Source organism: Hyla sarda, chromosome 3 (genome assembly GCF_029499605.1).
Source record: "Hyla sarda isolate aHylSar1 chromosome 3, aHylSar1.hap1, whole genome shotgun sequence".
NCBI classification, from domain to species: Eukaryota; Metazoa; Chordata; class Amphibia; order Anura; family Hylidae; genus Hyla; species Hyla sarda.
In genome coordinates this window covers 217,299,371-217,325,384 of record NC_079191.1, presented here as the reverse complement: position 1 = coordinate 217,325,384, position 26,014 = coordinate 217,299,371, and the positions used below count along the sequence as shown (strand labels likewise).

The 26,014-nt window shown below is 48.2% G+C and overlaps 1 protein-coding gene and 1 long non-coding RNA gene across 2 annotated transcripts in view; one reads left to right on the top strand and one right to left on the bottom strand.

Moving 5' to 3' along the window:
• The window catches only part of PM20D2 (peptidase M20 domain containing 2), a 51,642-nt gene extending 50,455 nt beyond the window's left edge, over positions 1 to 1,187 (bottom strand). Inside the window, exon 1 of the mRNA XM_056566090.1 lies at positions 615 to 1,187. Coding sequence (XP_056422065.1) covers positions 615 to 1,049 — 435 coding nt within the window. The 5' untranslated portion in view covers positions 1,050 to 1,187. The remainder of the gene's footprint in view (positions 1 to 614) is intronic.
• Positions 739 to 24,814, top strand: LOC130362108 (uncharacterized). The gene is made up of 3 exons (XR_008891278.1): positions 739 to 869; positions 24,240 to 24,334; positions 24,630 to 24,814. It is a non-coding gene; the product is annotated as an uncharacterized LOC130362108 (long non-coding RNA).
• The last annotated feature ends 1,200 nt before the right edge of the window (positions 24,815 to 26,014 follow it).

The window sequence follows — 26,014 nt, the reverse complement described above, 5'->3', positions numbered from 1 at the left end:
CCGTTCGCACTGCGGAATTTCAGCGGCGGACAATTCCGTCGCTGAAATTGTTCTGCGCAAAGAAAGAACATGTTCATTCTTTGCGCGGAAGTCTGCGAGTACTGCATATCCGTCAATGGTGACGGCGCGGCCCCGCCGCCTGAATCTCCTCTCGCTGAATTCCACGAGCGGATATTCAGCGACATATACGTAATGTAAACATATCCGGGGAGCAGGGCTGCCAACTTACTGCGGGAGATTTCTCAAAACCTGTCCAGAGGAAAAGTGGCTGAGTTGCCAATAGCAACCAATCAGATTGCATCGTTCATTTTCCAGACGCCTTTTCAAAAATGAAAGAAGCAATCTGATTGGTTGCTATGGGCAACTCAGCAACTTTTCCTCTGGAAGGGTTTTGATAAATCTCCCCCACTATCCATAAATGCCCATGTTTTTTTAGGAGCCCCCGATCTGGAGCAGTGTTCCCCAACCAGGGTGCCTCCAGCTGTTGCAAAACTACAACCCCCAGCATGCCTGGACAGCCTTCGGCTGTCCAGACATGCTGGGAGTTGTAGTTTTGCAACAGCTGGAGGCACCCTGGTTGGGGGGAAATGGTTAAGAGAGAGAACAGCCCGCACCTGGACCTGCCGTGGTGGTCGCACGCCCTCCAGAGCTCCTCGCAGTCCCAGGGCAGCCGCTGCCCCCACTTCAGCGATCAGGTTGTGCCCGCAGGCGTGCCCGATCTCGGGCAGAGCATCGTACTCGCACAGGAAGCCCACGTGCAGACGAGGACTGTCAGCGGCTGGAGACGTCCACTGTGCCCGAAAGGCAGTGTCCAGATGGAAGTGTGTGTGCACGTCCCATGCCCGGCTGGAGAAGAAGCTGGTGAGCAGGTGATGAGCCGTATGCTCCTGATAGGCCAGCTCCGGAGCCTTCCATATACCCAGGCTGAGGGCATGCAGCTGCCCGCTCTCCTCATCTATCACGTCGCTTGCCCGCTCTTTGCAGCGCTTCAGAAGGGGCATGTCTGCTGGAGCTGTGCCTGGCACACTGTGCTCTGTGTCTGGCCCCATGTCACATATGTCAGTTGTAGGTGTGAGGCACAGCCTGGGGCACACGATGTTCTTCCACTTACAGGCAACCTGGCTCCGTGCCAGGGCATGGAGGAGCTCACAGCTGCCGCCTTCTGGGCTGTCCCCACAGTACTATCCCTGGCATTTCCATAAATGCACTACAAATCCCAGAGTCACGTGGGGCTGTTTATCAGCCACCCTCTAGGGACCATTCCTGGAACAGAGGTGTGGTAACTGCTATTTATAACAGATACCTCCAAGAGATTAGGTGACATTTTAGTTTTTGATATTTTTGCAGTTGTGGCAGCTGCCCACAGAAAGTACTGGAGTGATGAATGAAACTGGAGCTGTGATACCAAGACTATTTACTGTGGAGCGCCGGCATTGCTTACATGTCTCCTATATTACCGTATATACTCGAGTATAAGCCGACCCGAATATAAGCTGAGACCCCTAATTTTACCCCGAAAACCCAGGAAAAGTTATTGACTCAACTATAAGCCTAGGGTGGGAAATACATCATCCCCCACTGTCATCATCCAGACCCCCGTCATCATCCAGACCCCCGTCATTAACACCCCCGTCATCATCACCCTCGTCATCATCACCCCCATCATCATCCCCCCCCTCCCCTTCATCATCACCGCCTGTCAATCCCATCAATGGTCTTCAACCTGCGGACCTCCAGATGTTGCAAAACTACAACTCCCATCATGCCCGGACAGCCATCGTCTGTCCGGGCATGCTGGGAGTTGTAGTTTTGAAACATCTGGAGGTCCGCAGGTGGAAGACCACTGCGGCCTTCGTCATCATCCAGACCCCCCTTTAGTTTTCTACTCACCTCCCCTCGGTGGGAAGGAATGGTGAGCTGGTCCGGGTCATCTATGATGCAGGGACCGTCTGGTGGGGAGGGTTAGTTGTTCCAGGCTGTACATTTTCACCGGGAGGCCCTCTTCTCCGCTCCGGGCCGACCCCAAACTAGTGGCATTGCCTTGACGACGATGCACAGGGACGTTCATGCGCAGGGATGTCCCTGTGTGTCATAGTCAAAGCAACGTCACTAGTCCGGGGCCGGGCCTGTAGCGGAGAAGAGGGCCTCCCGGTGAAAATGGATAGTCCGGAACGACTAACCATCCCCACCGGACGGTCCCTGCAGCATAGATGGCCCGGACCAGCTCACCCTTCCTTCCCACCGAGGGGAGGTGAGTAGAAAACTAAAGGGGGGGTCTGGATGATGACGAAGGCCGCAGTGGTCTTCCACCTGCGGACCTCCAGATGTTTCAAAACTACAAGTAGTAGTTTTGCAACATTTGGAGGTCCGCAGGTTGAAGACTACTGAAAGGGATTGACAGGCGGAGAGTTCACTCGGGTAAAAGCCGAGGGGGCGTTTTCAGCACGAAAATTCTTGAGTAAATACGGTATACTCGAGTGTATACGGTAAATCCATCAATTCGCCATGAAATACCCATCCCGAGCATCTTTTCATAGGACTTGGGGCGTGATGCTGCGGGCTTATCACCGCTGACATGTCCTAGACCCATCCTATTGACAAGGGTATGTTCACACTGAAGAAAGTCATTGCTTCCTATGTGGATTCACGCCTACCGGGTCTGCACTCATTGGGGGAGATTTATCAAAACCTGTCCAGAGGAAAAGTTGCTGAGTTGCCCATAGCAACCAATCAGATTGCTTCTTTCATTTTTGAAAAGGCCTCTGAAAAATGAAAGAAGCAATCTGATTGGTTGCTATGGGCAAGTCAGCAACTTTTCCTCAGGACAGGTTTTGATAAATCTCCCCCATTTTGCACAAAATTTGCTGCCAGAATTAAAGGAGTATTACAGGAATAAAAAAAAAACAGGCCTTTTTTTTCTTTCAAAGACCTCTACCTGTCTGTCTCCAGGTTGGGTGTGGTTCTGCAGCTCAGTTCCATGGAAGTGAATGGACCCAAGTTGTAATACCACACCCAATGTGAAGACAAGGAGGGTGCTGTCTTTGAAAGAAAAAAGGCCTGTTTTTTTATTCCTGGATAACCCCTGAAACTTAAAGTCCTGTTGACTAATGGGCTTTTCTGATGGATTACACAAAAAAAAAAGAAACATGTTCATTCTTTTGATGGAAACAGATTCCTTGGGAAATCAAAAGTGTGAATGGGAGTGCGGAATCCCATAGCAGTCTATGGGCTTTATTTTTAGGTGGAATTGCGCAAGTGGAAATTCTGCCGTGTGAATAGACCCTAAGGGCCTTTCCAGGGTTCAAGTCCTGGGAAAAAAACTGTGGAAAATCACCCATGATTTCTAATTAAAGGGATTCTCTGGCGCTAACCATCTTATCCCCTATCAAAAGGATAGGGAATAAGATGCTAGATCGTGGCCACAACACCCCCTCCCATATACTTGCATTGAGGGGGCGGAGCCGTGACATCCCGATACTCCATCCCCTGCACCGCCCGTCATCAGCCTCGCTCTGTGCAGCTGAAAAACGGGGGTGCTGCAGCAAAGATCGCAGGGGTCCCTAGTGGCAGGATCCCCGCGATCTAACATCCCCTATCCTTTTGATAGAGGATAAGATGTTTAGCGCCGGAGTACCCCTTTAGGGGCTGATTCTGCTAATGGGAAAGGTGTTCCTGCTGTGAAAAAAGTGCACGACCTCAGTTCCCACGCGTTCCTGCAGGACTTGAGCTCTTTGCCTTTCACACGGTAGAATTTCATAGAGGAATCCAGCTCAAGAATTCAGCTAGGAAATTCTGCGTGCAGCAGCAGTCGCCAATTTCACCGCGGCGGTCCCGAACAGCCCGACTGAGCAGCCGGGTTACTTTCACTTCAGATGCGGCTGTCAGCTTTGATCGCCGCGTCTGAAGGGTTAATACAGGGCATCACCGCGATCGGTGATGTTCTGTATTAGCCGCAGGTCCCGGCCATTGATAGCCTCCGGGACTGACCTGATATGACACGGTGACCCCGCGGCATATCGCGGGAGCCGGCGGAGGACGTAAATATACGTCCTTTGTTGTTAAGGGGTTAAAGGAATTACCCTTAATCATAGAATTACAATGGCTACAACTTAAACATGGAAAATTACCTTGTTTAATTTCTGCGAAAGTATTTTGTCTCACCTTATTTTTAAAGGAACCTACATCTGATCGGATTAGGCGATCCTTAAGGTTACGGCCTTTACGGTACGCCATCACAGGTCCAGCTATTGTCACGATGCCGGCTGGCAGGTAGTGGATCCTCTGTGCCAGAGAGGGATTGGCGTGGACCGTGCTAGTGGACCGGTTCTAAGCCACTACTGGTTTTCACCAGAGCCCGCCGCAAAGCGGGATGGTCTTGCTGCGGCGGTAGTGACCAGGTCGTATCCACTAGCAACGGCTCACCTCTCTGGCTGCTGAAGATAGGCGCGGTACAAGGGAGTAGGCAAAAGCAAGGTCGGACGTAGCAGAAGGTCGGGGCAGGCAGCAAGGATCGTAGTCAGGGGCAACGGCAGAAGGTCTGGAAACACAGGCAAGGAACACACAAGGAACGCTTTCACTGGCACTAAGGCAACAAGATCCGGCAAGGGAGTGCAGGGGAAGTGAGGTGATATAGGGAAGTGCACAGGTGAACACACTAATTGGAACCACTGCGCCAATCAGCGGCGCAGTGGCCCTTTAAATCGCAGAGACCCGGCGCGCGCGCGCCCTAGGGAGCGGGGCCGCGCGCGCCGGGACAGAACAGACGGAGAGCGAGTCAGGTAGGGGAGCCGGGGTGCGCATCGCGAGCGGGCGCTACCCGCATCGCGAATCGCATCCCGGCTGGCAGCGGAATCGCAGCGCCCCGGGTCAGAGGACGTGACCGGAGCGCTGCCGCGGGGAGAGTGAAGCGAGCGCTCCGGGGAGGAGCGGGGACCCGGAGCGCTCGGCGTAACAGTACCCCCCCCCTTGGGTCTCCCCCTCTTCTTAGAGCCTGAGAACCTGAGGAGCAGACTTTTGTCTAGGATGTTGTCCTCAGGTTCCCAGGATCTCTCTTCAGGACCACAACCCTCCCAGTCCACTAAAAAAAAATTTTTCCCTCTGACCTTTTTGGCAGCTAAAATTTCTTTGACCGAGAAGATGTCCGAGGAGCCGGAAACAGGAGTGGGAGGAACAGATTTGGGAGAAAAACGGTTGAGGATGAGTGGTTTGAGAAGAGAGACGTGAAAGGCATTAGGGATACGAAGAGAGGGAGGAAGAAGAAGTTTATAAGAGACAGGATTAATTTGACACAAAATTTTGAAAGGACCAAGATAGCGTGGTCCCAACTTGTAGCTAGGGACACGGAAGCGGACATATTTAGCGGAGAGCCATACCTTGTCTCCAGGGGAAAAAACGGGGGGAGCTCTTCTTTTCTTATCCGCGAACTTCTTCATGCGTGATGAAGCCTGTAAGAGAGAATTTTGGGTCTCTCTCCATATGATGGAAAGGTCACGAGAAATTTCATCCACAGCGGGCAGACCAGAGGGCAAGGGAGTAGGGAGGGGGGGAAGAGGGTGACGGCCGTACACCACGAAAAATGGGGATTTGGAGGAAGACTCAGAGACCCTGAAGTTATACGAGAATTCGGCCCATGGGAGGAGATCTGCCCAGTCATCCTGGCGGGAGGAAACAAAATGTCGCAAATAATCACCCAAGATCTGGTTAATCCTTTCTACTTGTCCATTGGACTGGGGATGATATGCAGAAGAAAAATTTAATTTAATCTTGAGTTGTTTACAGAGAGCCCTCCAGAATTTAGACACGAATTGGACGCCTCTATCCGAGACAATCTGCGTAGGCAACCCGTGAAGACGAAAAATGTGTACAAAAAATTGTTTAGCCAACTGAGGCGCAGAAGGAAGACCAGGAAGAGGGATGAAATGTGCCATTTTGGAGAATCGATCAACGACCACCCAAACAACAGTGTTGCCACGGGAAGGGGGTAAATCAGTAATAAAATCCATACCAATCAGAGACCAAGGCTGTTCGGGGACAGGCAGAGGATGAAGAAAACCAGCGGGCTTCTGGCGAGGAGTCTTATCCCGGGCACAGATAGTGCAGGCTCGCACAAAGTCCACAACATCCGTCTCCAGAGTCGGCCACCAATAGAAGCGGGAGATGAGTTGCACAGATTTCTTGATACCCGCATGACCTGCGAGATGGGAGGAGTGACCCCATTTGAGGATTCCGAGGCGTTGGCGAGGAGAAACAAAGGTCTTTCCTGGAGGAGTCTGCCTGATGGAGGCAGGAGAAGTGGAGATCAGGCAGTCAGGTGGAATGATGTGTTGCGGAGAGAGTTCAACTTCTGAGGCATCCGAGGAACGAGAGAGAGCATCGGCCCTAATGTTCTTATCGGCAGGACGAAAGTGAATCTCAAAATTAAATCGGGCAAAGAACAGAGACCACCGGGCCTGGCGAGGATTCAGCCGTTGGGCAGACTGGAGGTAGGAGAGGTTCTTGTGGTCGGTGTAGATAATAACAGGAGAACTTGATCCCTCCAGCAGATGCCTCCATTCCTCAAGTGCTAATTTAATGGCTAGAAGCTCTCGATCCCCGATGGAGTAGTTCCTCTCCGCTGGAGAGAAGGTCCTAGAGAAAAAACCACAAGTGACAGCATGCCCGGAAGAATTTTTTTGTAGAAGAACAGCTCCAGCTCCCACTGAGGAGGCATCAACCTCCAATAGGAAGGGTTTGGAAGGGTCAGGTCTGGAGAGGACGGGAGCCGAAGAAAAGGCAGACTTGAGTCGTTTAAAGGCGTCTTCTGCTTGAGGAGGCCAGGACTTGGGATCAGCATTTTTTTTGGTTAAAGCCACGATAGGAGCCACAATGGTAGAAAAATGTGGAATAAATTGCCTGTAATAATTGGCGAACCCCAAAAAGCGTTGGATAGCACGGAGTCCGGAGGGGCGTGGCCAATCTAAGACGGCAGAGAGTTTGTCTGGATCCATCTGTAGTCCCTGGCCAGAGACCAAATATCCTAGAAAAGGAAGAGATTGGCATTCAAACAGACATTTCTCAATTTTGGCATAGAGTTGGTTGTTACGCAGTCTCTGAAGAACCATACGGACATGCTGGCGGTGTTCTTCTAGATTGGCAGAAAAAATTAGGATATCGTCCAGATATACAACAACACAGGAGTATAACAGATCACGAAAAATTTCATTGACAAAGTCTTGGAAGACGGCAGGGGCGTTGCACAGTCCAAAGGGCATGACCAGATACTCAAAGTGTCCATCTCTGGTGTTAAATGCCGTTTTCCACTCGTCCCCCTCTCTGATGCGGATGAGGTTATAGGCGCCTCTTAAGTCCAATTTAGTGAAGATGTGGGCACCTTGGAGGCGATCAAAGAGTTCAGAGATGAGGGGTAAGGGGTAGCGGTTCTTAACCGTGATTTTATTAAGACCGCGGTAGTCAATGCAAGGACGTAGGGAGCCATCTTTTTTGGACACAAAGAAAAATCCGGCTCCGGCAGGAGAGGAGGATTTACGGATAAAGCCCTTTTTTAGATTCTCCTGGACGTATTCGGACATGGCAAGAGTCTCTGGGGCAGAGAGAGGATAAATTCTGCCCCGGGGTGGAGTAGTGCCCGGGAGGAGGTCGATAGGGCAATCATAAGGCCTGTGAGGAGGTAGAGTCTCAGCTTGTTTTTTGCAGAAAACATCCGCGAAGTCCATATAGGCCTTAGGGAGACCGGTTACTGGAGGAACCACAGAGTTACGGCAAGGGTTACTGGGAACCGGTTTTAGACAGTTCTTGGAACAAGAGGACCCCCAACTCTTGATCTCCCCAGTGGACCAATCCAGGGTAGGGGAATGAAGTTGAAGCCAGGGAAGTCCAAGGAGAATTTCCGAGGTGCAATTGGGGAGGACCAAAAGTTCAATCCTCTCATGATGAGATCCGATGCTCATAAGAAGGGGCTCCGTGCGGAAACGTATGGTACAGTCCAATCTTTCATTATTTACACAATTGATGTAGAGGGGTCTGGCGAGACTGGTCACCGGGATGTTGAACCTGTTGACGAGAGAGGCCAAAATAAAATTTCCTGCAGATCCAGAGTCCAAGAAGGCCACTGTAGAGAAGGAGAAGGCAGAGGCAGACATCCGCACAGGCACAGTAAGACGTGGAGAAGCAGAGTAGACATCAAGGACTGTCTCACCTTTGTGCGGAGTCAGCGTACGTCTTTCCAGGCGGGGAGGACGGATAGGACAATCTCTCAGGAAGTGTTCGGTACTAGCACAGTACAGGCAGAGGTTCTCCATACGGCGTCGTGTCCTCTCTTGAGGTGTCAGGCGAGACCGGTCGACCTGCATAGCCTCCACGGCGGGAGGCACAGGAACAGATTGCAGGGGACCAGAGGAGAGAGGAGCCGAGGAGAAGAAACGCCTCGTGCGAACAGAGTCCATATCTTGGCGGAGTTCCTGACGCCTTTCGGAAAAACGCATGTCAATGCGAGTGGCTAGGTGAATAAGTTCATGTAGATTAGCAGGAATTTCTCGTGCGGCCAGAACATCTTTAATGTTGCTGGATAGGCCTTTTTTGAAGGTCGCGCAGAGGGCCTCATTATTCCAGGACAATTCTGAAGCAAGAGTACGGAATTGTACGGCATACTCGCCAACGGAAGAATTACCCTGGACCAGGTTCAACAGGGCAGTCTCAGCAGAAGAGGCTCGGGCAGGTTCCTCAAAGACACTTCGGATTTCCGAGAAGAAGGAGTGTACAGAGGCAGTGACGGGGTCATTGCGGTCCCAGAGCGGTGTGGCCCATGACAGGGCTTTTCCGGACAGAAGGCTGACTACGAAAGCCACCTTAGACCTTTCAGTGGGAAACAGGTCCGACATCATCTCCAGATGCAGGGAACATTGGGAAAGAAAGCCACGGCAAAACTTAGAGTCCCCATCAAATTTATCCGGCAAGGATAAGCGTATCCCAGGAGCGGCCACTCGCTGCGGAGGAGGTGCAGGAGCTGGCGGAGGAGATGACTGCTGAAGCTGTGGTAGTAACTGTTGTAGCATAACGGTCAGTTGAGACAGCTGTTGGCCTTGTTGCGCTATCTGTTGTGACTGCTGGGCGACCACCGTGGTGAGGTCAGCGACAACTGGCAGAGGAACTTCAGCGGGATCCATGGCCGGATCTACTGTCACGATGCCGGCTGGCAGGTAGTGGATCCTCTGTGCCAGAGAGGGATTGGCGTGGACCGTGCTAGTGGACCGGTTCTAAGCCACTACTGGTTTTCACCAGAGCCCGCCGCAAAGCGGGATGGTCTTGCTGCGGCGGTAGTGACCAGGTCGTATCCACTAGCAACGGCTCACCTCTCTGGCTGCTGAAGATAGGCGCGGTACAAGGGAGTAGGCAAAAGCAAGGTCGGACGTAGCAGAAGGTCGGGGCAGGCAGCAAGGATCGTAGTCAGGGGCAACGGCAGAAGGTCTGGAAACACAGGCAAGGAACACACAAGGAATGCTTTCACTGGCACTAAGGCAACAAGATCCGGCAAGGGAGTGCAGGGGAAGTGAGGTGATATAGGGAAGTGCACAGGTGAACACACTAATTGGAACCACTGCGCCAATCAGCGGCGCAGTGGCCCTTTAAATCGCAGAGACCCGGCGCGCGCGCGCCCTAGGGAGCGGGGCCGCGCGCGCCGGGACAGAACAGACGGAGAGCGAGTCAGGTAGGGGAGCCGGGGTGCGCATCGCGAGCGGGCGCTACCCGCATCGCGAATCGCATCCCGGCTGGCAGCGGAATCGCAGCGCCCCGGGTCAGAGGACGTGACCGGAGCGCTGCCGCGGGGAGAGTGAAGCGAGCGCTCCGGGGAGGAGCGGGGACCCGGAGCGCTCGGCGTAACAGCTATGTCTGATTATATTGGCTATCACCTGTCTATTTACAGAATATGTTGAAATACAATGTATTCTGTCTGAGGATTGTTTTGGGGTACTTTTTAAAAGAGAAGATCTCTCAAAATTCTCTAGTTTTTTTTTTACCTGCTGGTTTAATAGGCGTTGTGGATAACCCCTGCATTTAAATCTTTTCTGCATCTCATCTATTCATTTAACGGATTGTTCGGGATTCGAAACTATACGCTTCCCCTGTAACATTTGACTCCATGGTTGTTATGATTCGGCTAGCTGGATGTGGATCCTGTGTCAGCGAGGGATTGGCGTGGACCGTGTCGGTGGACCGGTTCTAGGTTGCTACTGGTTTTCACCAGAGCCCGCCGCAAAGCGGGATGGTCTTGCTTCGGCGGTAGCAACCAGGTCGTATCCACCGGTAACGGCTCAACCTCGCTGACTGCTGAGAAGGCGTGGGACAGAAGGACTAGGCAAAGGCAAGGTCAGACGTAGCAGAAGGTCGGGGCAGGCGGCAAGGTTCGTAGTCAATGGTGATAGCAAGAGGTCAGGAACACAGTAATGGCAAACACAATAGACGCTTTCTCCAGGCACAAAGGCAACAAGATCCGGCAAGGAAGGGAAGGGGAAGTGAGGTTATATGGACAGGGAGCAGGTGAAAGCTAATTGGACTGATTGGGCCAGGCACCAATCATTGGTGCACTGGCCCTTTAAATGTTAGAGAGCTGGCGCGCGCGCGCCCTGAGGAGCGTAGCCGCGCGCGCCAGGACGTGACAGCTGGGGACCGGGACAGGTGAGTGACTTGGGATGCGATTCGCTAGCGGGCGCGTCCCGATATGCGAATCGCATCCCCGCCGGCAATGTCAGTGCAGCGCTCCCGGTCAGCGGGTCTGACCAGGGCGCTGCAGAGAGAGAAACGCCGCGAGCGCTCCGGGGAGGAGCAGGGACCCGGAGCTCTCAGGGTAACAGTACCCCCCCCCCCCTTAGGTCTCCCCCTCTTTTTGTCCGGATGTCGCTCCACATGGGACGAGGACATTGGGAGCGATTGTAGAGCCTCCTTCTGGGGGACAGTGAAGTCCTGGGTATGATCATGAACGGCAGACAGTTCAAAAGGAGTGGGAATGGGGAGGGGGGGCAGAGGGTGAGGCTTGGCATGGGGCAGAATGTTACCAGGACGGGAGACCAGGTATAGGAGGAGACATAGGGGTTTGACTGGCAGGAATGAGAGCAGATGTGAGGCATTTTTTGTGGCAAGAAGCACCCCAGCTCTTGATCTCCCCGGTGGTCCAATCAAGGGTAGGAGAGTGGTGTTGGAGCCATGGCAGACCAAGGAGGACTTCAGAGGTGCAGTTAGGCAAAACAAAAAGTTCAATTTTTTCGTGATGCCGTCCAATGCTCATGAGCAGGGGTTCTGTGCGATAACGCACAGTGCAGTCCAATTTCACTCCGTTGACCGAAGAAATGTAGAGCGGCTTGGCGAGACGGGTCACAGGGATGTTGAACTTATTAACAAAAGAGGCCAAAATGAAATTTCCCGCAGAACCAGAGTCCAAGAAGGCCACAGCTGAGAAGGAGGAGTTGGCAGAAGGAGAAATCCGTACGGGAGCAGTGAGACGTGGAGAAGCAGACTTCAGACCAAGAGACGCCACTCCCACGTGAGCTGGGTGCGTGCGTGCGTTTCCCAGACGTGGAGGACGAATAGGGCAATCCACCAAGAAATGTTCGGTACTAGCGCAGTACAAACATAGATTTTTATCTCTGCGGCGAGTCCTCTCTTCATGGGTCAGGCGAGACCAATCCACTTGCATAGCCTCCTCGGCGGGAGGCACAGGGGTAGATTGCATAGGATACTGTGAGAGAGGTGCCCAGAGATCAAGGTCTTTTTACTGGCGGAGCTCCTGGTGTCTTTCAGAAAAACGCATGTCAATGCGGGTGGCCAAATGGATGAGTTCATGCAGGTTGGCAGGAATTTCTCGTGCGGCCAGCACATCTTTGATGTTACTGGATAGGCCTTTTTTAAAGGTTGCGCAGAGGGCCTCGTTATTCCAAGATAATTCGGAGGAGAGAGTACGAAATTGGATGGCGTACTCGCCTACTGAAGAATTACCCTGGACCAGGTTCAGCAGGGCAGTCTCGGCAGAGGAAGCTCGGGCTGGTTCCTCGAAGACACTTCGAATCTCAGCGAAAAAGGACTGTACGGAGGCAGTGACAGGATCATTGCGGTCCCAGAGCGGTGTGGCCCATGACAGAGCCTTCCCAGACAGGAGACTGACCACGAAAGCCACCTTCGGCCGTTCTGTAGGAAAATGGTCCGACAACATCTCCAAATGTAGGGAACATTGTGACAGTAAACCACGGCAAAGTCTAGAGTCCCCATCAAATTTGTCCGGCAGGGACAAGCGGAGGCCAGGAGCGGGCACTCGCTGCGGAGGAGGTGCAGGAACTGGCGGAGGAGATGGTTGCTGCTGTAGCTGTGGCAGAAGTTGCTGTAGCATGGCGGTCAACTGCGACAGCTGCTGTCCTTGTTGGGCGAACTGTTGTCCAAGTTGCTCAATCTGTTGCGACTGCTGGGCGACCACCGTGGTAAGGTCAGCGACAACTGGCAGCGGGACCTCAGCGGGATCCATGGCCGGATCTACTGTTATGATTCGGCTAGGTGGATGTGGATCCTCTGTGTCAGCGAGGGATTGGCGTGGACCGTGTTGGTGGACCGGTTCTAGGTTGCTACTGGTTTTCCCCAGAGCCCGCCGCAAAGCGGGATGGTCTTGCTGCGGCGGTAGCAACCAGGTCGTATCCACCGGCAACGGCTCAACCTCGCTGACTGCTGAGAAGGCGTGGGACAGAAGGACTAGGCAGAGGCAAGGTCAGACGTAGCAGAAGGTCGGGGCAGGCGGCAAGGTTTGTAGTCAATGGTGATAGCAAGAGGTCAGGAACACAGTAATGGCAAACACAATAGTCGCTTTCTCCAGGCACAAAGGCAACAAGATCCGGCAAGGAAGGGAAGGGGAAGTGAGGTTATATGGACAGGGAGCAGGTGAAAGCTAATTGGACTGATTGGGCCAGGCACCAATCATTGGTGCACTGTCCCTTTAAATCTTAGAGAGCTGGCGCGCGCGCCCTAAGGAGCGGAGCCGCGCGCGCCAGAACGTGACAGCCGGGGACCGGGACAGGTGAGTGACTTGGGATACGATTCGCGAGCGGGCGCGTCCCGCTATGCGAATCGCATCCCCGCCGGCAATGTCAGTGCAGCGCTCCCGGTCAGCGGGTCTGACCGGGGCGCTGCAGAGAGAGAAACGCCGCGAGCGCTCCGGGGAGGAGCAGGGACCCGGAGCGCTCGGCGTAACAATGGTAAAGATTTAATGGTAGATTTGGGATGAAAACTATCATATAGTAAACTACTATTCCTATCCATTTCCATGGTGAATAGATCTATTGAGAGTTTACCATCAACCACTGTTACCAATGTATCTAAAAATGTATTTGAGGTTCAGAGGCCACCATGGTGAATTGAAGCTTGAGATAAATCCCATTCAATTCATCCAAAAACAATTGGAATTGTGTCCAAGCGCCACCAAATTACAAATGTATCGTTAATGCAACGGAACCAAGTCCGCAGAAGACGATACCACTATGATGAATAAATATATTTCTCCTCGAATTCTGTCATATACACATTAGCATATGTGTGCGCTACATTGGACCCCATGGCCTTTCCCCTGTTCTGGACATAGAAGTAATCCTCAAACAGAAAATAATTCAGTCTGAGGCTGACCCCTAATAAGTCCAGAGCAAGGGAACGCCTCAAGTCATATACCTCAAATACCCCTGATGACATGACTGCTGTCACGAAACATGTAGGGGAGTCTATGCTACTGTGATTTTAAAGTCAGCAATACAGCCACTAGATAGCCCCTGTAGTTCTGCAGGCACAGGGTATCTACATGCTCTCTGGTGACAGCATATATACATGTATTAGTGTGGTGATATTTTGCTGGTGTTTTAACTATTAGGTTTTCATAAGTCTTATTTACAAACACATAAATAAAAGTTACGTTTTAAATGGAGGGTGTTTCATATGGGGTTTTGCACCCCCACCTGGAGTCAATCCTAGGTGTGGGGTTTGGTTATATGGTTTGAGTTAACCCTTACACCATCCTTGGGCTATTTGTTAGTGTTTGAACAAGGGAACAAGCACCCATGGAAAGATTTGTAGTTGTAAGACAATTAGCTACCGCCTGGATACCCTTGGAGTGTTCGATCGACGTGTACAAAATGACAACGTCAAACGACACCAAAAGGGATCCAGGAGGGCAGGGTACATCTTGGATTTTCTTAATGGAGTCACCGGTATCCCTGATAAAGGATTTAGCAGAGGTGGCATGGCATCTAAGGATCTTATCTAAATAGATTGCAGAGACAATCGGTCTCTCGGGAGAGTTGCGGAGATCCTTATAGTTATATGATGTTTTTGTATTAAATATGTCTCTAATTCTTCATCAATAATATTGTCCTCATCCAACCTTTTTTAACCGGGATGCGATGCCTGCCTGTATTTCACCTAATGGACCCTTTTTTAATTTACTATACACTTTTTCGTCCGAGAGTTGTCTAGTGATCTTGGATAAATATTTGGGAGTGTCCATGATAACTAGGGCACCCCCTTTATCCGCTGCTTTTATGGTGATCTCAGGATTATTCTGTAATCTGTATAACACTTCATGATCTTCACGTGTCAAATTATGCCAACCAGAACGGGTATGGTTCTGCTTTAGTGTTTCAATTTGTTTGGTTACCACTTCCACAAAGGCTTCAGTCCTATTGTTAGTTCTGGGTGGCATAAACTGGCTCTTATTGAACAAATCTGCATCCCTCAATGTCAATTAAGTGGCACGCGGTTTATCAAAATTATCATTACTCAAAGAAGATTCTTGGAAGAAACCCTTTAGGCGTCCCGAGATCCGGCTAAAAAAGAAGAGGGAGAATGGAGAGTAGGTCCATCTGATGAATCACTATCCAGAGCGGTTGACAAAAATCCTTCTTTATGAATATTTGATTTTGACCATGATGTGGTTTAGCTTTTCATCTCCGACGACCTCCTTCCTGTTCAAGATTGGTCTGCCATATATAGATTTTGCCACTTGAATAATCATCTAGATCCCGGAGACGGAAGAACACATCATCGTCAGAAATCAAATATTCATAAAGAAGGATTTTTGTCAACCGCTCTGGATAGTGATTCATCAGATAGACCTACTCCCCATTCTCCCTCTTTTTTTTTAGCCAGATCTGGGGACACTCCTGCAAAACCAGGCGAGGAGGCTGCAAACATAGAAGAGACAGGTGTGCGTACACGCAAGAAGATTCAGCATCGACCACTGAAGGGCCGGGGGACCTCAACCTAGAAGACTCTTTAGTGGTAAATATATCATCAGTATCTCTGCAGAACTAAATATTATACAAAAAGGGTTATCTTTTTGGCCAACTAAGGACACGGATTGGTTTGAACTTATGATTTATTTGGAGGGATTTTTTAGGCGCTTGCGCTTAACCCCTTAAGGACGCTGGACATAAATGTACGTCCTGGTGCGGTGGTACTTAACGCACCAGGACGTACATTTACGTCCTGTGCATAACCGCGGGCATCGGAACGATGCCCGTGTCATGCGCGGCTGATCCCGGCTGCTGATCGCAGCCAGGGACCCGCCGGCAATGGCCGACGCCCGCGATCTCGCGGGCGTCCGCCATTAACCCCTCAGGTGCCGGGATCAATACAGATCCCGGCATCTGCGGCAGTGCGCGATTTGAATGAATGATCGGATCGCCCGCAGCGCTGCTGCGGGGATCCGATCATTCAGAACGCCGCACGGAGGTCCCCTCTCCTTCCTCCGTCCGGCTCCCGGCGTCTCCTGCTCTGGTCTGTGATCGAGCAGACCAGAGCAGAAGATAGCTGATAACACTGATCTGTTCTATGTCCTATACATAGAACGGATCAGTATTAGCAATCATGGTATTGCTATGAATAGTCCCCTATGGGGACTATTCAAGTGTAAAAAAAAATGTAAAAAAGTAAAACGTCCGTTTTTTCCTATTTTACCCCCAAAAAGCGTAAAAATATTTTTTATAGACATATTTGGTATCGCCGCGTGCGGAAATGTCCGAACTATTAAAATAAAATGTTAATGATCCCGTACGGTGAACGGCAGGAAAGAAAAAAAAAAAAGTCCAAAATTCCTACTTTTTTAATACATTTTATTTAAAAAAAATTATAAAAAATGTATTAAAATGTTTTTTATATGCAAATGTGGTATAAAAAAAAGTACAGATCATGGCGCAAAAAATGAGCCCCCATACCGCCGCTTATATGGAAAAATAAAAAAGTTAGAGGTCATCAAAATAAAGGGATTATAAACGTACTAATTTGGTTGAAAAGTTTGTGATTTTTTTTAAGCGCAACAATAATAGAAAAGTACGTAATAATGGGTATCATTTTAATCGTATTGACCCTCAGAATAAAGAACACACGTCATTTTTACCATAAATTGTACGGCGTGAAAACGAAACCTTCAAAAATTAGCAAAATTGCGTTTTTCGTTTTAATTTCCCCACAAAAATAGTGTTTTTTGGTTGCACCATACATTTTATGATATAATGAGTTATGTCATTACAAAGGACAACTGGTCGCGCAAAAAACAAGCCCTCATACTAGTCTGTGGATGAAAATATAAAAGAGTTATGATTTTTAGAAGGCGAGGAGGAAAAATGAAAACGTAAAAATTAAATTGTCTGAGTCCTTAAGGCCAAAATGGGCTGAGTCCTTAAGGGGTTAAAGGGTTTCTTCCAAGAATTTTCTTTCTTTTTGAGTAATGAGTATTTTAATAAACTGCGTGCCTGACCTTCTGCTATCCTGACCACGAGCTGCCTTATTCCTCCTGTGCCTCGAATTCCTCAGCCGCCTGTGTGGTTGAGCCGTGCCAGGGGTAGCGACCTGGGTGCCGCCTGCCGCAGCAATTCCATCCCGCTTTGCAGTGGGCTCTGGTGAAAACCAGCAGCACCTTAGACTCCGCTTCCTGGTACGGTCCGAGTCATCTGCCACACAGGTCCAGCGGATCCACATCTACCGGTGTTACTGTCTTCTGAAACGTGACTGTTACAGTAAGATCCGGCCATGGATCCCGCTGAGGTACTCCTGTCTGAAGTCACGGACCTTGCCTCCGTTGTGGTATGTCAGTCTCAGCAATTAGCGCGGCAGGAACTTACCCAACTGTCTGCTATGATGCAACAGCTATTGGCCTTGCAGCAACAACAGCAGCAGGTACTGCAACCTAGCGCCCACTCCTACCACCAGTTCCTGCAGTGTCTTCTGGCTCCCAGCTACGTCTGCCTCTACCTTCTAAGTATGATGGTGATTCCAAGTTATGCAGAGGCTTCGTCACACAGTGCTCCATTCACTTGGAGCTCATGTCTGAACATTTTCTGAGGGAACGTGCAAAGGTGGCCTTTGTCATTAGTCTACTGTCCGGAAAAGCCCTGGCTTGGGCTACACCCCTTTTGGACCACGGTGATCTGGTATCCTCCAATTTGTCTAAATAAAAGTAGTAGAGAGTCGGCACTCGTGAAAGTGGTGGTGCACGTGGACCAGGAGTGCAAATAGTAGGTAGAAAAAATCCCGGCACTCACTGGGTATGCTTAATCATAGTGGTTTATTAATCCATATGCAAGGTAATGCAGGATAGCGACTCGCAGGACGCGTTTCAGCCAAATGGCCTTTGTCAACTGATCAGTTGACAAAGGCCATTTGGCCAAAACGCTTCCTGCGAGTCGCTATCCTGCATTACCTTGCATATGGATTAATAAACCACTATGATTAAGCATACCCAGTGAGTGCCGGGATTTTTTCTTCCTCCAATTTGTCGCCTTTCTTGGCAGAATTTCGCAATGTCTTTGAGGAACCCACACATGCCTCATCTGCTGAGACAGCTTTGCTGAACCTCTGTCAAGGGAATTCTTCCGTTGGTGACTACCCGGTTCAAGTCCACACTTTAGCCTCAGAACTTGCATGGAATGATGAGGCCTTGTGTCCCACATTCAAAAAAGGACTGTCAAGCAGGATTAAAGATGCCCTCGCAGCACGTGATCCTCCATCTTCTTTGACTGAACTTATCCATGTTTTGCTGAGAGACAGGAGGAGCTGCACTTAGAGAGGGAACCAGCCTGAACAAGGAGATATCCTCGCCTGGCACCCGTGTTTCAACGTCAACCTCTTCAGTTTCCTGTGCCTCTTGCCAAAGAGACTATGCAAGTGGATATTCTCGTCTTACGTATCAGAAGAGGTCACGACGACACAGTGAGAATTTGTGCTTGTATTTTGCTAGCCCGGAGCACTTCCTCAAGGACTGTACAGTTTCCCCACAGCGTCTGCGAAATGCCCGCACCAAGGGTACGTGGGAGTGGCGTCCCTGGAGGTGAAAACTACCTCTCTACGCTTAACTATTTCTGTACAAATCTTCGCTTCAGCCGAGTCTTCCTTCAGTGCTACAGCATTTTTGGATTCTGGATCAGCAGGTGACTTTTTTGATGTTTATTTGGTCCACATATATCATCTTTCTGTCACTCGGCTTGTGAAGCAATTGTTCATCTCCTCTGTTAAAGGACAAAATCTGGACTGTATGGTTCACTTCTATACAGAATCTCTCGTTATGCAAGTGGGTGCATGGAATAAAGAAAAGATTGAATTCTATGTTCTGCCACACTGTACTTCAGAGATTCTACTTGGTCTTCCTTGGCTGCAATGCTATTCTCCGCAATTTTATTGGAAAATTGGGGAATTATTCGCTTTGGACAATCCTGTCAAAATCTTTGCTTCCAACCTTACCAAGATTTCTCTGACGTATTCTGCAAGAAACAGGCTGAGTCTCTGCCTCCACATCATCCTTACGACTGCCCTATTGATCTTCTGCCTGGTACCACTCCTCCTCGTGGAAGGATATACCCTCTATCAGTTCATGAGACTAAAGCTATGGCTGAGTATATCCAGGAGAATCTCCAAAAGGGATTTATCCGTAAGTCCTCTTCTCCTGCTGGAGCTGGTTTCTTTGTAGGGAAGAAGGATGGCTCACTCCGTCCATGCATTGACTACAGGGGACTTAACAAAATCACGGTCAAGAACCGTTACCCACTACCTCTAATCTCAGAACTTTTTGACCCCCTCTGTGGTGCCAAGATTTTCTCCAAGTTGGACTTACATTATGCGTATAACCTCGGGAGATGAATGGAAAACGGCCTTCAATACTCGTGACGAATATTTTGAGTATTTCGTAATGCCATTTGGTCTCTGCAATGCTCCAGCCATTTTTCAAGAGTTTGTCAATGATATCTTCCTTGATCTTCTCTACACCTGTGTTGTATACCTAGATGACATCCTGATCTTCTCTTCCAACTTAGAGGAATATCGTATTCATGTTCGTCTGGTTCTTCAGCGACTACGGAAGAATCATCTCTATGCCAAACTGGAGAAATGCCTGTTCGAGAAGTCTAGTCTTCCGTTTCATGGCTACATTATCTCTCAACGGGGCCTGCAGATGGATCCAGATAAATTTGTCTGCAATATTGGATTGGCCTCGTTCTTTGGGCCTTCGGGCTATTCAACACTTTCTGGGATTCACTAAATTATCGTCAATTTATCCCACATTTTTCGTCCTTGGTTGCTCCAATTGTGGCTCTCACTAAGAAGATTTCTAATTCTTATTCTTGGCCTCAAGAGGCTGAAGAATCCTTCTCCCATTTAAAGTCTGCATTTGCTTCTGCTCCAGTGGTTACATGACCAGATCCGGAGAGGCCCTTTGCCTTGGAGGTTTATGCCTCATCTATTGGAGTGGGTGTCGTTCTTACTCAGAAAAACACCAAGGGCAAGACTGTAACTTGTGGGTTCTTCTCCAAGACCTTCTCTCCTGCTGAAAGGAATTACTCCATTGGAGATCGTGAACTCCTCACTATCAAGCTAGCTTTGGAGGAATGGCGACATTTATTGGAATGTTCTTGTCATCCGGTCAGCATCTACTCCGACCATATCTTCTATACCTTCAGTCCAGTCAGCGTTTGAACCCCTGCCAGGCAAGGTGGTCACTGTACTTTTCTAGGTTCAACTTATTCATCCACTTCCGTCCGGCAGATAAGATCATCAGGGCTGATGCTCTCTCCATATCCTCTGACGTCATTGGTTTGGACTCCACGCCTAGGCATATTATTCCTCCTGACTGTTTGATTCCTGCCGCTCCTCCTGAAATTCAGCAAGTTCCTTCTGGAAAATCCTTTGTGCCCGCCTGATTGAGATGCAAGGTACTGAAATGGGGTCATTATTCCTTGACAGCAGGTCATCCTGGTATACGCAAGACTCTACTTCTAATCTCCCAGCACTACTGGGGGCCCCATCTTCAACGTGATGTTTCTGATTTTGTTCATTCCTGTGAAACCTGTGCCTGTGACAAAACTCTTCGACAGAGACTTGCAGGAGTTTTACAGCCTTTACCCATTTCAGAAACTCCCTGGTCCCATATCGCCATGGATTTTGTCACCAATTTGCCACCACCTGATAATAACACTGTCATTTGGGTCATTGTAGATCGGTTTTCCAAGATGGCTCATTTTATTCTTCTACCAGGTCTTCCTTCTGCCCAACAGCTGGTGAAGAACTTCTTGTTGCATGTCTTTCATTTACATGGTCTTCCTCAGCATATCGTTTCAGATTGTGGTGTGCAGTTTGTCTCTAAGTTCTGGCGAGCCCTTTGTATCCCTCTGGACATCAATCTGGACTTCTCTTCGGCCTACCACCCTCAGTTCAACGGTCAGGTGAAGAGGGTTAATCAAATTCTTGAGACTTATCTTCGGCATTCTTCTCTCCTGGTGACATGGTGTGACTTTCATCCAAGTACATCCGCTTCAAGATACCCTGTTACAAGCTTGGTACTCGCTACCTTGGTCCCTTCCAGATTCTACAAAAAATGTATCCTGTCTCCTACAAACTCCGTCTACCTGCTACATTACGTATTCCAAATTCTTTCCACGTCTCTCTCCTCAAGCCTCTTGTCATAAACCGTTTTTCTCAAAAGAATCTTGTCCCCACACCTGTCTCCGGCTCTTTTGACGTCTACAAAGTTAAAGAGATTCTTGCCACTAAAACCGTGAGAGGTAAACAATTTTTTCTGGTTGACTGGGTGGGTTACGCGGTCCTGAGGAAAGCCTGAGGAGAATATCTTGGAGCCTGAGAACATCCTTGACCCTGACCTTCTCAGGAGTTTTCTAAATTGTAAAAGGATGGGGAGACCAAAGGGGGGCGGTACTGTTACGTTATGCGCTCCGGCCACACACGCTGGCCGTGAGCGCATGGTCCCATTACCTACTGCTGCCGGCGGGGCTGGGATCCCGGTCCGTTACTCATCTGGTGCTTCTTCTGCCCCCGCCTCTGCGCGCGTGTCCCCATCCCCTAGGTCACGCGCGTGACAGGGCTTTAAGATTTAAAGGGCCAGTACGCCCATTAGTGAAGTAACACCTGTGCCTCATTGATAAATTCCTCCACCTCCCACACTTCCCTGCCGGATCTTTGTTGCCCTAGAGCCTGAGAGAAAACAGTCCTGTGATTGTCTTGCCGTGTATTATACCCTTTGCTCCGTGACCGGACCTTGCTCATTTGTTGCCTGCCTACTGATCATTTGCTACATTCCTGACTATGCTACTGTGCCGCCTGCCCTGACCTTCTGCTATCCTGACCAGGAGCTGCCTTATTCTTCCTGTGCCTTGAATTCCTCATCCACCTGTGCGGTCAAGCCGTGCCAGCGGTAGCGACCTGGGTGCCGCCTGCTGCAGCAAGTCCATCCCTCTTTGCGGCGGGCTCTGGTGAAAACCAGCAGCACCTTACATCCACCGGTGTTCCTGTCTTCTGAAACATGAGTGTTACACAGATTACAGAATAATCCTGAGATCACCATAAAAGCAGCAGATAAAGGGGGTACACTAGTTGTTATGGACACCCCAAATATTTATCCGAGATCACTATTAAAAAAGGATCCATTATGGGAAATACAGGCAGGCATCGCATCCCATTTAAAAATGGCGGTTGAGGACAATATTATTGATGAAGAATTATAGACATATTTAATACAAAAGCATCCTATAACTCCGGTTATATATTGTCTCCCGAAGATTCATAAGGATCTCCGCAACCCTCCCGGAAGACCGATTGTCTCCGGGAGTGATTCAGTATTCTCACCCAATCTATTTAGATAAGATCCTCAGATGCCATGCCACCTCTGCTAAATCCTTTATCGTGATACCGGTGACTTTATTAAGAAAATCCAAGATGTACCCTGCCCTTCTGGATCCCTTCTGGTGTCGTTCGACTTTGTCAATATGTACGCATCGATTGAACACTCCAAGGGTATCCAGGCAGTAGTTAATTGTCTTACAACTACGAATCTTTCCATGGGTGCCCATTCCCTTGTTCTGGACTTACTGGGTGTCATCCTCAGACAGAATTATTTTCTGTTTGGCGATGACTTCTGTGTCGAGAACAGGGGAACGGCCATGGGGTCAAATTTAGTGCCCACATATGCTAATGTGTATATGACAGAATTTGAGGAGAAATATATTTATTCATCACAGTCGTATCGTCTTGTGCGGACTTGGTTCCATTACATTGACGATACTTTTGTAATTTGGTTGGGCATTTGGACACAACTCCAATTGTTTTTGGATGAATTGAATGGGATTCATCCCGAGCTCCAATTCACCATGGTGGGCTCTGAGTCCTCAATTCAGTTTTTAAATGCAGAACGTCCACAGGATTTGCGGGCTGAGAGAAAGAAAGGCTTCACAAAGCACTTCACCCGGGATCTTGTAATAGAAGGAGAAACTCCAGTCTACAGACATGAAGGCAGACTTGGTAGATATGGAAATAAATAAAAGTTCTTTATTCTAGATACAGCGCTAGGACTACGCGTTTCGAGGGGTGGGACCCCGTCTTCGTCAGGTCCAATAATCAGATTATTGGACCTGATGAAGAGGGGGTCCCACCCCTCGACACGTGTAGTCCTAGTGCTGTATCTAGAATAAAGAACTTTTATTTATTTCCATATCTACCAAGTCTGCCTTTGTGTCTGTAGACTGGGGTTTCTCCTTCTACTACAAGATCCCGGGTTAAGCACTTTGTGAAGCCTTTCTTTCTCTCAGCCCGCAAATCCTGCGGACGTTCTGCATTTACTTCCACACCGACCGAAGGTTACCTCCGGGCGGGAGAGCTTCTGGCTGCACCCCGGCTACTTGCCCATTATACAGGGCGATACGCAACATTAGATGTTGCACTCTAAGTGTAACATCACAAGGTGAGCACGCACTCACTATCTATTTTTCCCAGTTTCATCATACTTACGGCACTTAGGTGTTTTTTTCTTTTTTTCCTCCATACAAGATTCCAATTCAGTTTTTAGATACATTGGTAACAGTGGTTGATGGTAAACTCACAATAGATCTATTCACCAGGGAAACGGATAGGAATAGTATTTTACTATATGATAGTTTTCATCCCAAATCTACCATTAAATCTTTACCATGGAGACAAATGTTACGGGTGATAGTTTTCATCCCAAATCTACCATTAAATCTTTACCATGGAGACAAATGTTACGGGTGAAGCGTATAGTTTCAAATCCCGAACAATCCTTTTAACGAATAGATGAGATGCAGAAAAAAATTAGACGCAGGGGTTATCCACAACACCTATTAAACCAGCAGGTAAAAAAAAACTTTTTGAGAGAGATTCTCTTTTAAAAAGTACCCCAAAACAACCCTCAGACAGAATACCTTTTGTTTCAACATATTCTGTAAATAGTCAGCCAATATAATCAGACGTAACTTGACGTTATTAAACAAGACCGTGGGATTTGATAAACCAACTGTGATGGCATACCGTAAAGGACGTAATCTTAAGGATTGTCTAATCTGATCAGATGTAGGTTCCTTTAAAAATAAGGCGCTACAAAATACTTTTGCAGAAATTAAACAAGGTCATTTTCCATGTTTAATTTGTAGCCTTTGTAATTCTATGATTAAGGGTGATTCCTTTAATCATCCACTTACAGGTTAACCATTTAAAATACGTGGAAGGTTTACATGCCGCTCATCTTTTGTAATTTATTTATTGTCATGCCCATGTGGGCTTTATTATGTAGGTGAAACTACAAATGAATGTCGGATTAGACTTAATGGTCTTAAATCTTCCATTTGAACGAAAAAAATCTACCTCCCCTGCTTAAACACTTTTTGGAATATGGACACAACATCAGTCAATTAAGGTTCTGTATTATTGATCAGGTGCCGCCCTTGAGAAGAGGGGGTGATAGGGAAAAACCATTGCGACAGAAGGAGTTGAAATGGATCTACACATTGGACACTGTGAAACCATTTATGTAGGCTATCATGGATATCTCATTTGTTTTTATCTTTCTTCTTTTTATTTTTATCTTTATTTTTATCTCAAGTTTCTCTCTTTTTTTTCTCTTTTTTTCTTCTTCCTTTTTTTTATTTTATTTATATTATATTTTTCATTAATTTTTTTCTTTTTTTTTTTTGATATATTATTAATTTTTTATTTATTATTTACCATTTTTTTTACGTCCCGGTGCAATATAAGGTTCATGGTTGTTTTGATTTTTTTTTCTTTTGATTTTTTTTCTAAAAAAAAAAATTCTATTTATTTTATAGGCACTTTTATTGTATTACTGTATCACTGTATGGAGGATATCACTTTAAATGAAGATTACATCAGAAGATGAATTTACCGAGGACTTCACAGAATAAAATGTAAACTGGATGTTATAGTGTATTATGTGATAAATTAATCCCTGTCTCAATGTGGAACTTCTATTTCACTCAAATAAAAACATTTTGCCAAATTTGTTTGCCCTGTTAGCCCTATTGATTCATATATATTGGTGTCATAAATACTACACTTATATGGAAGTCCGGTTGGACTCGTGAGTGTTTAAAGCTATTGCGATAGTTATGCACATGAGCTGATAATCGGCACATGCGCATGACACATTATGCGCATAGTGAGGACACAGGCGAACATGTCATGATGTCTGCTCATCAGCTGACCTAAGCCAGTCAGCTGATATGAGTAACACCTTGTACACAGGGTATCCACGCAAATGCAGAGTGTTTGTTGACAAGCCACCACACAGCATGGAGACATTTGGAAACTGAGTGATCGGTATGCTGAGGCCGCAATCAGAGACATGGATATATGTAAGTGAAGTCCCAGTAAGCTCATCGGATGTTTATATGCACAGTCAATTGATGTAACTTTGATATTTTAATGTACTGGGTTCTTTGTATACATGGATCACTATAGTAACTTGTTTTAGCCAATGGATAATGAAGAGAGATGTAATGACATATGTGAGACACCTCTTGTTTAACCAATCTGTGAACACCTTTGTTCCTATATATATGTGCACATTGTCCCTTTGTTTGTTATGCTTGAAAAAGGCAGCTTGTTGCCGAAACGTTGCGCTTTGGGGAGCGAATAAAGTCACACTCCATCAAGAATTTGAGTCTCCAGCTCTTTGGTGATGTGTCTACTACATGTCTTGCCCCCATATATAGTTTAGGCCACCATACTGTCCTGCTTTGATGTTCCACTGCTCATCTGGTCTGGGGACCTATTACTATTGTGCATAGCAGTATGTCCCCAGTCTTCAGGGACAGTGGAGCAACAAAGCTGATGGTAGTTACTGCCCACAGCAGCCCAGTGCCCGCTCTTCCCTTTTGCTGTCCTCCTGCTCCACTCCTCGGTGCAGTGACGTCAGCCTACCATTTCTTTCAAAGTGGTCCAGACCAGTAACCAGTGGCTGCCATTACTGATTTTTTTTCAAGTACCCCCTGGAGAACGGCTAAGTACCCATCGGGGTACGGTTTAGAACCACTGATCTAGACAGAGTGTGGTATATAATGGTGGTAAATACTCCAAATGAATCACTGCAAAAAGTGTCAATCCAGATTGAAGAGTTTGACACTTCTGCTCTTGTCTGTATCAAAAACTGCACAATAATTTTTTTATTACTTTACTTATTAGGCTGGGTTTC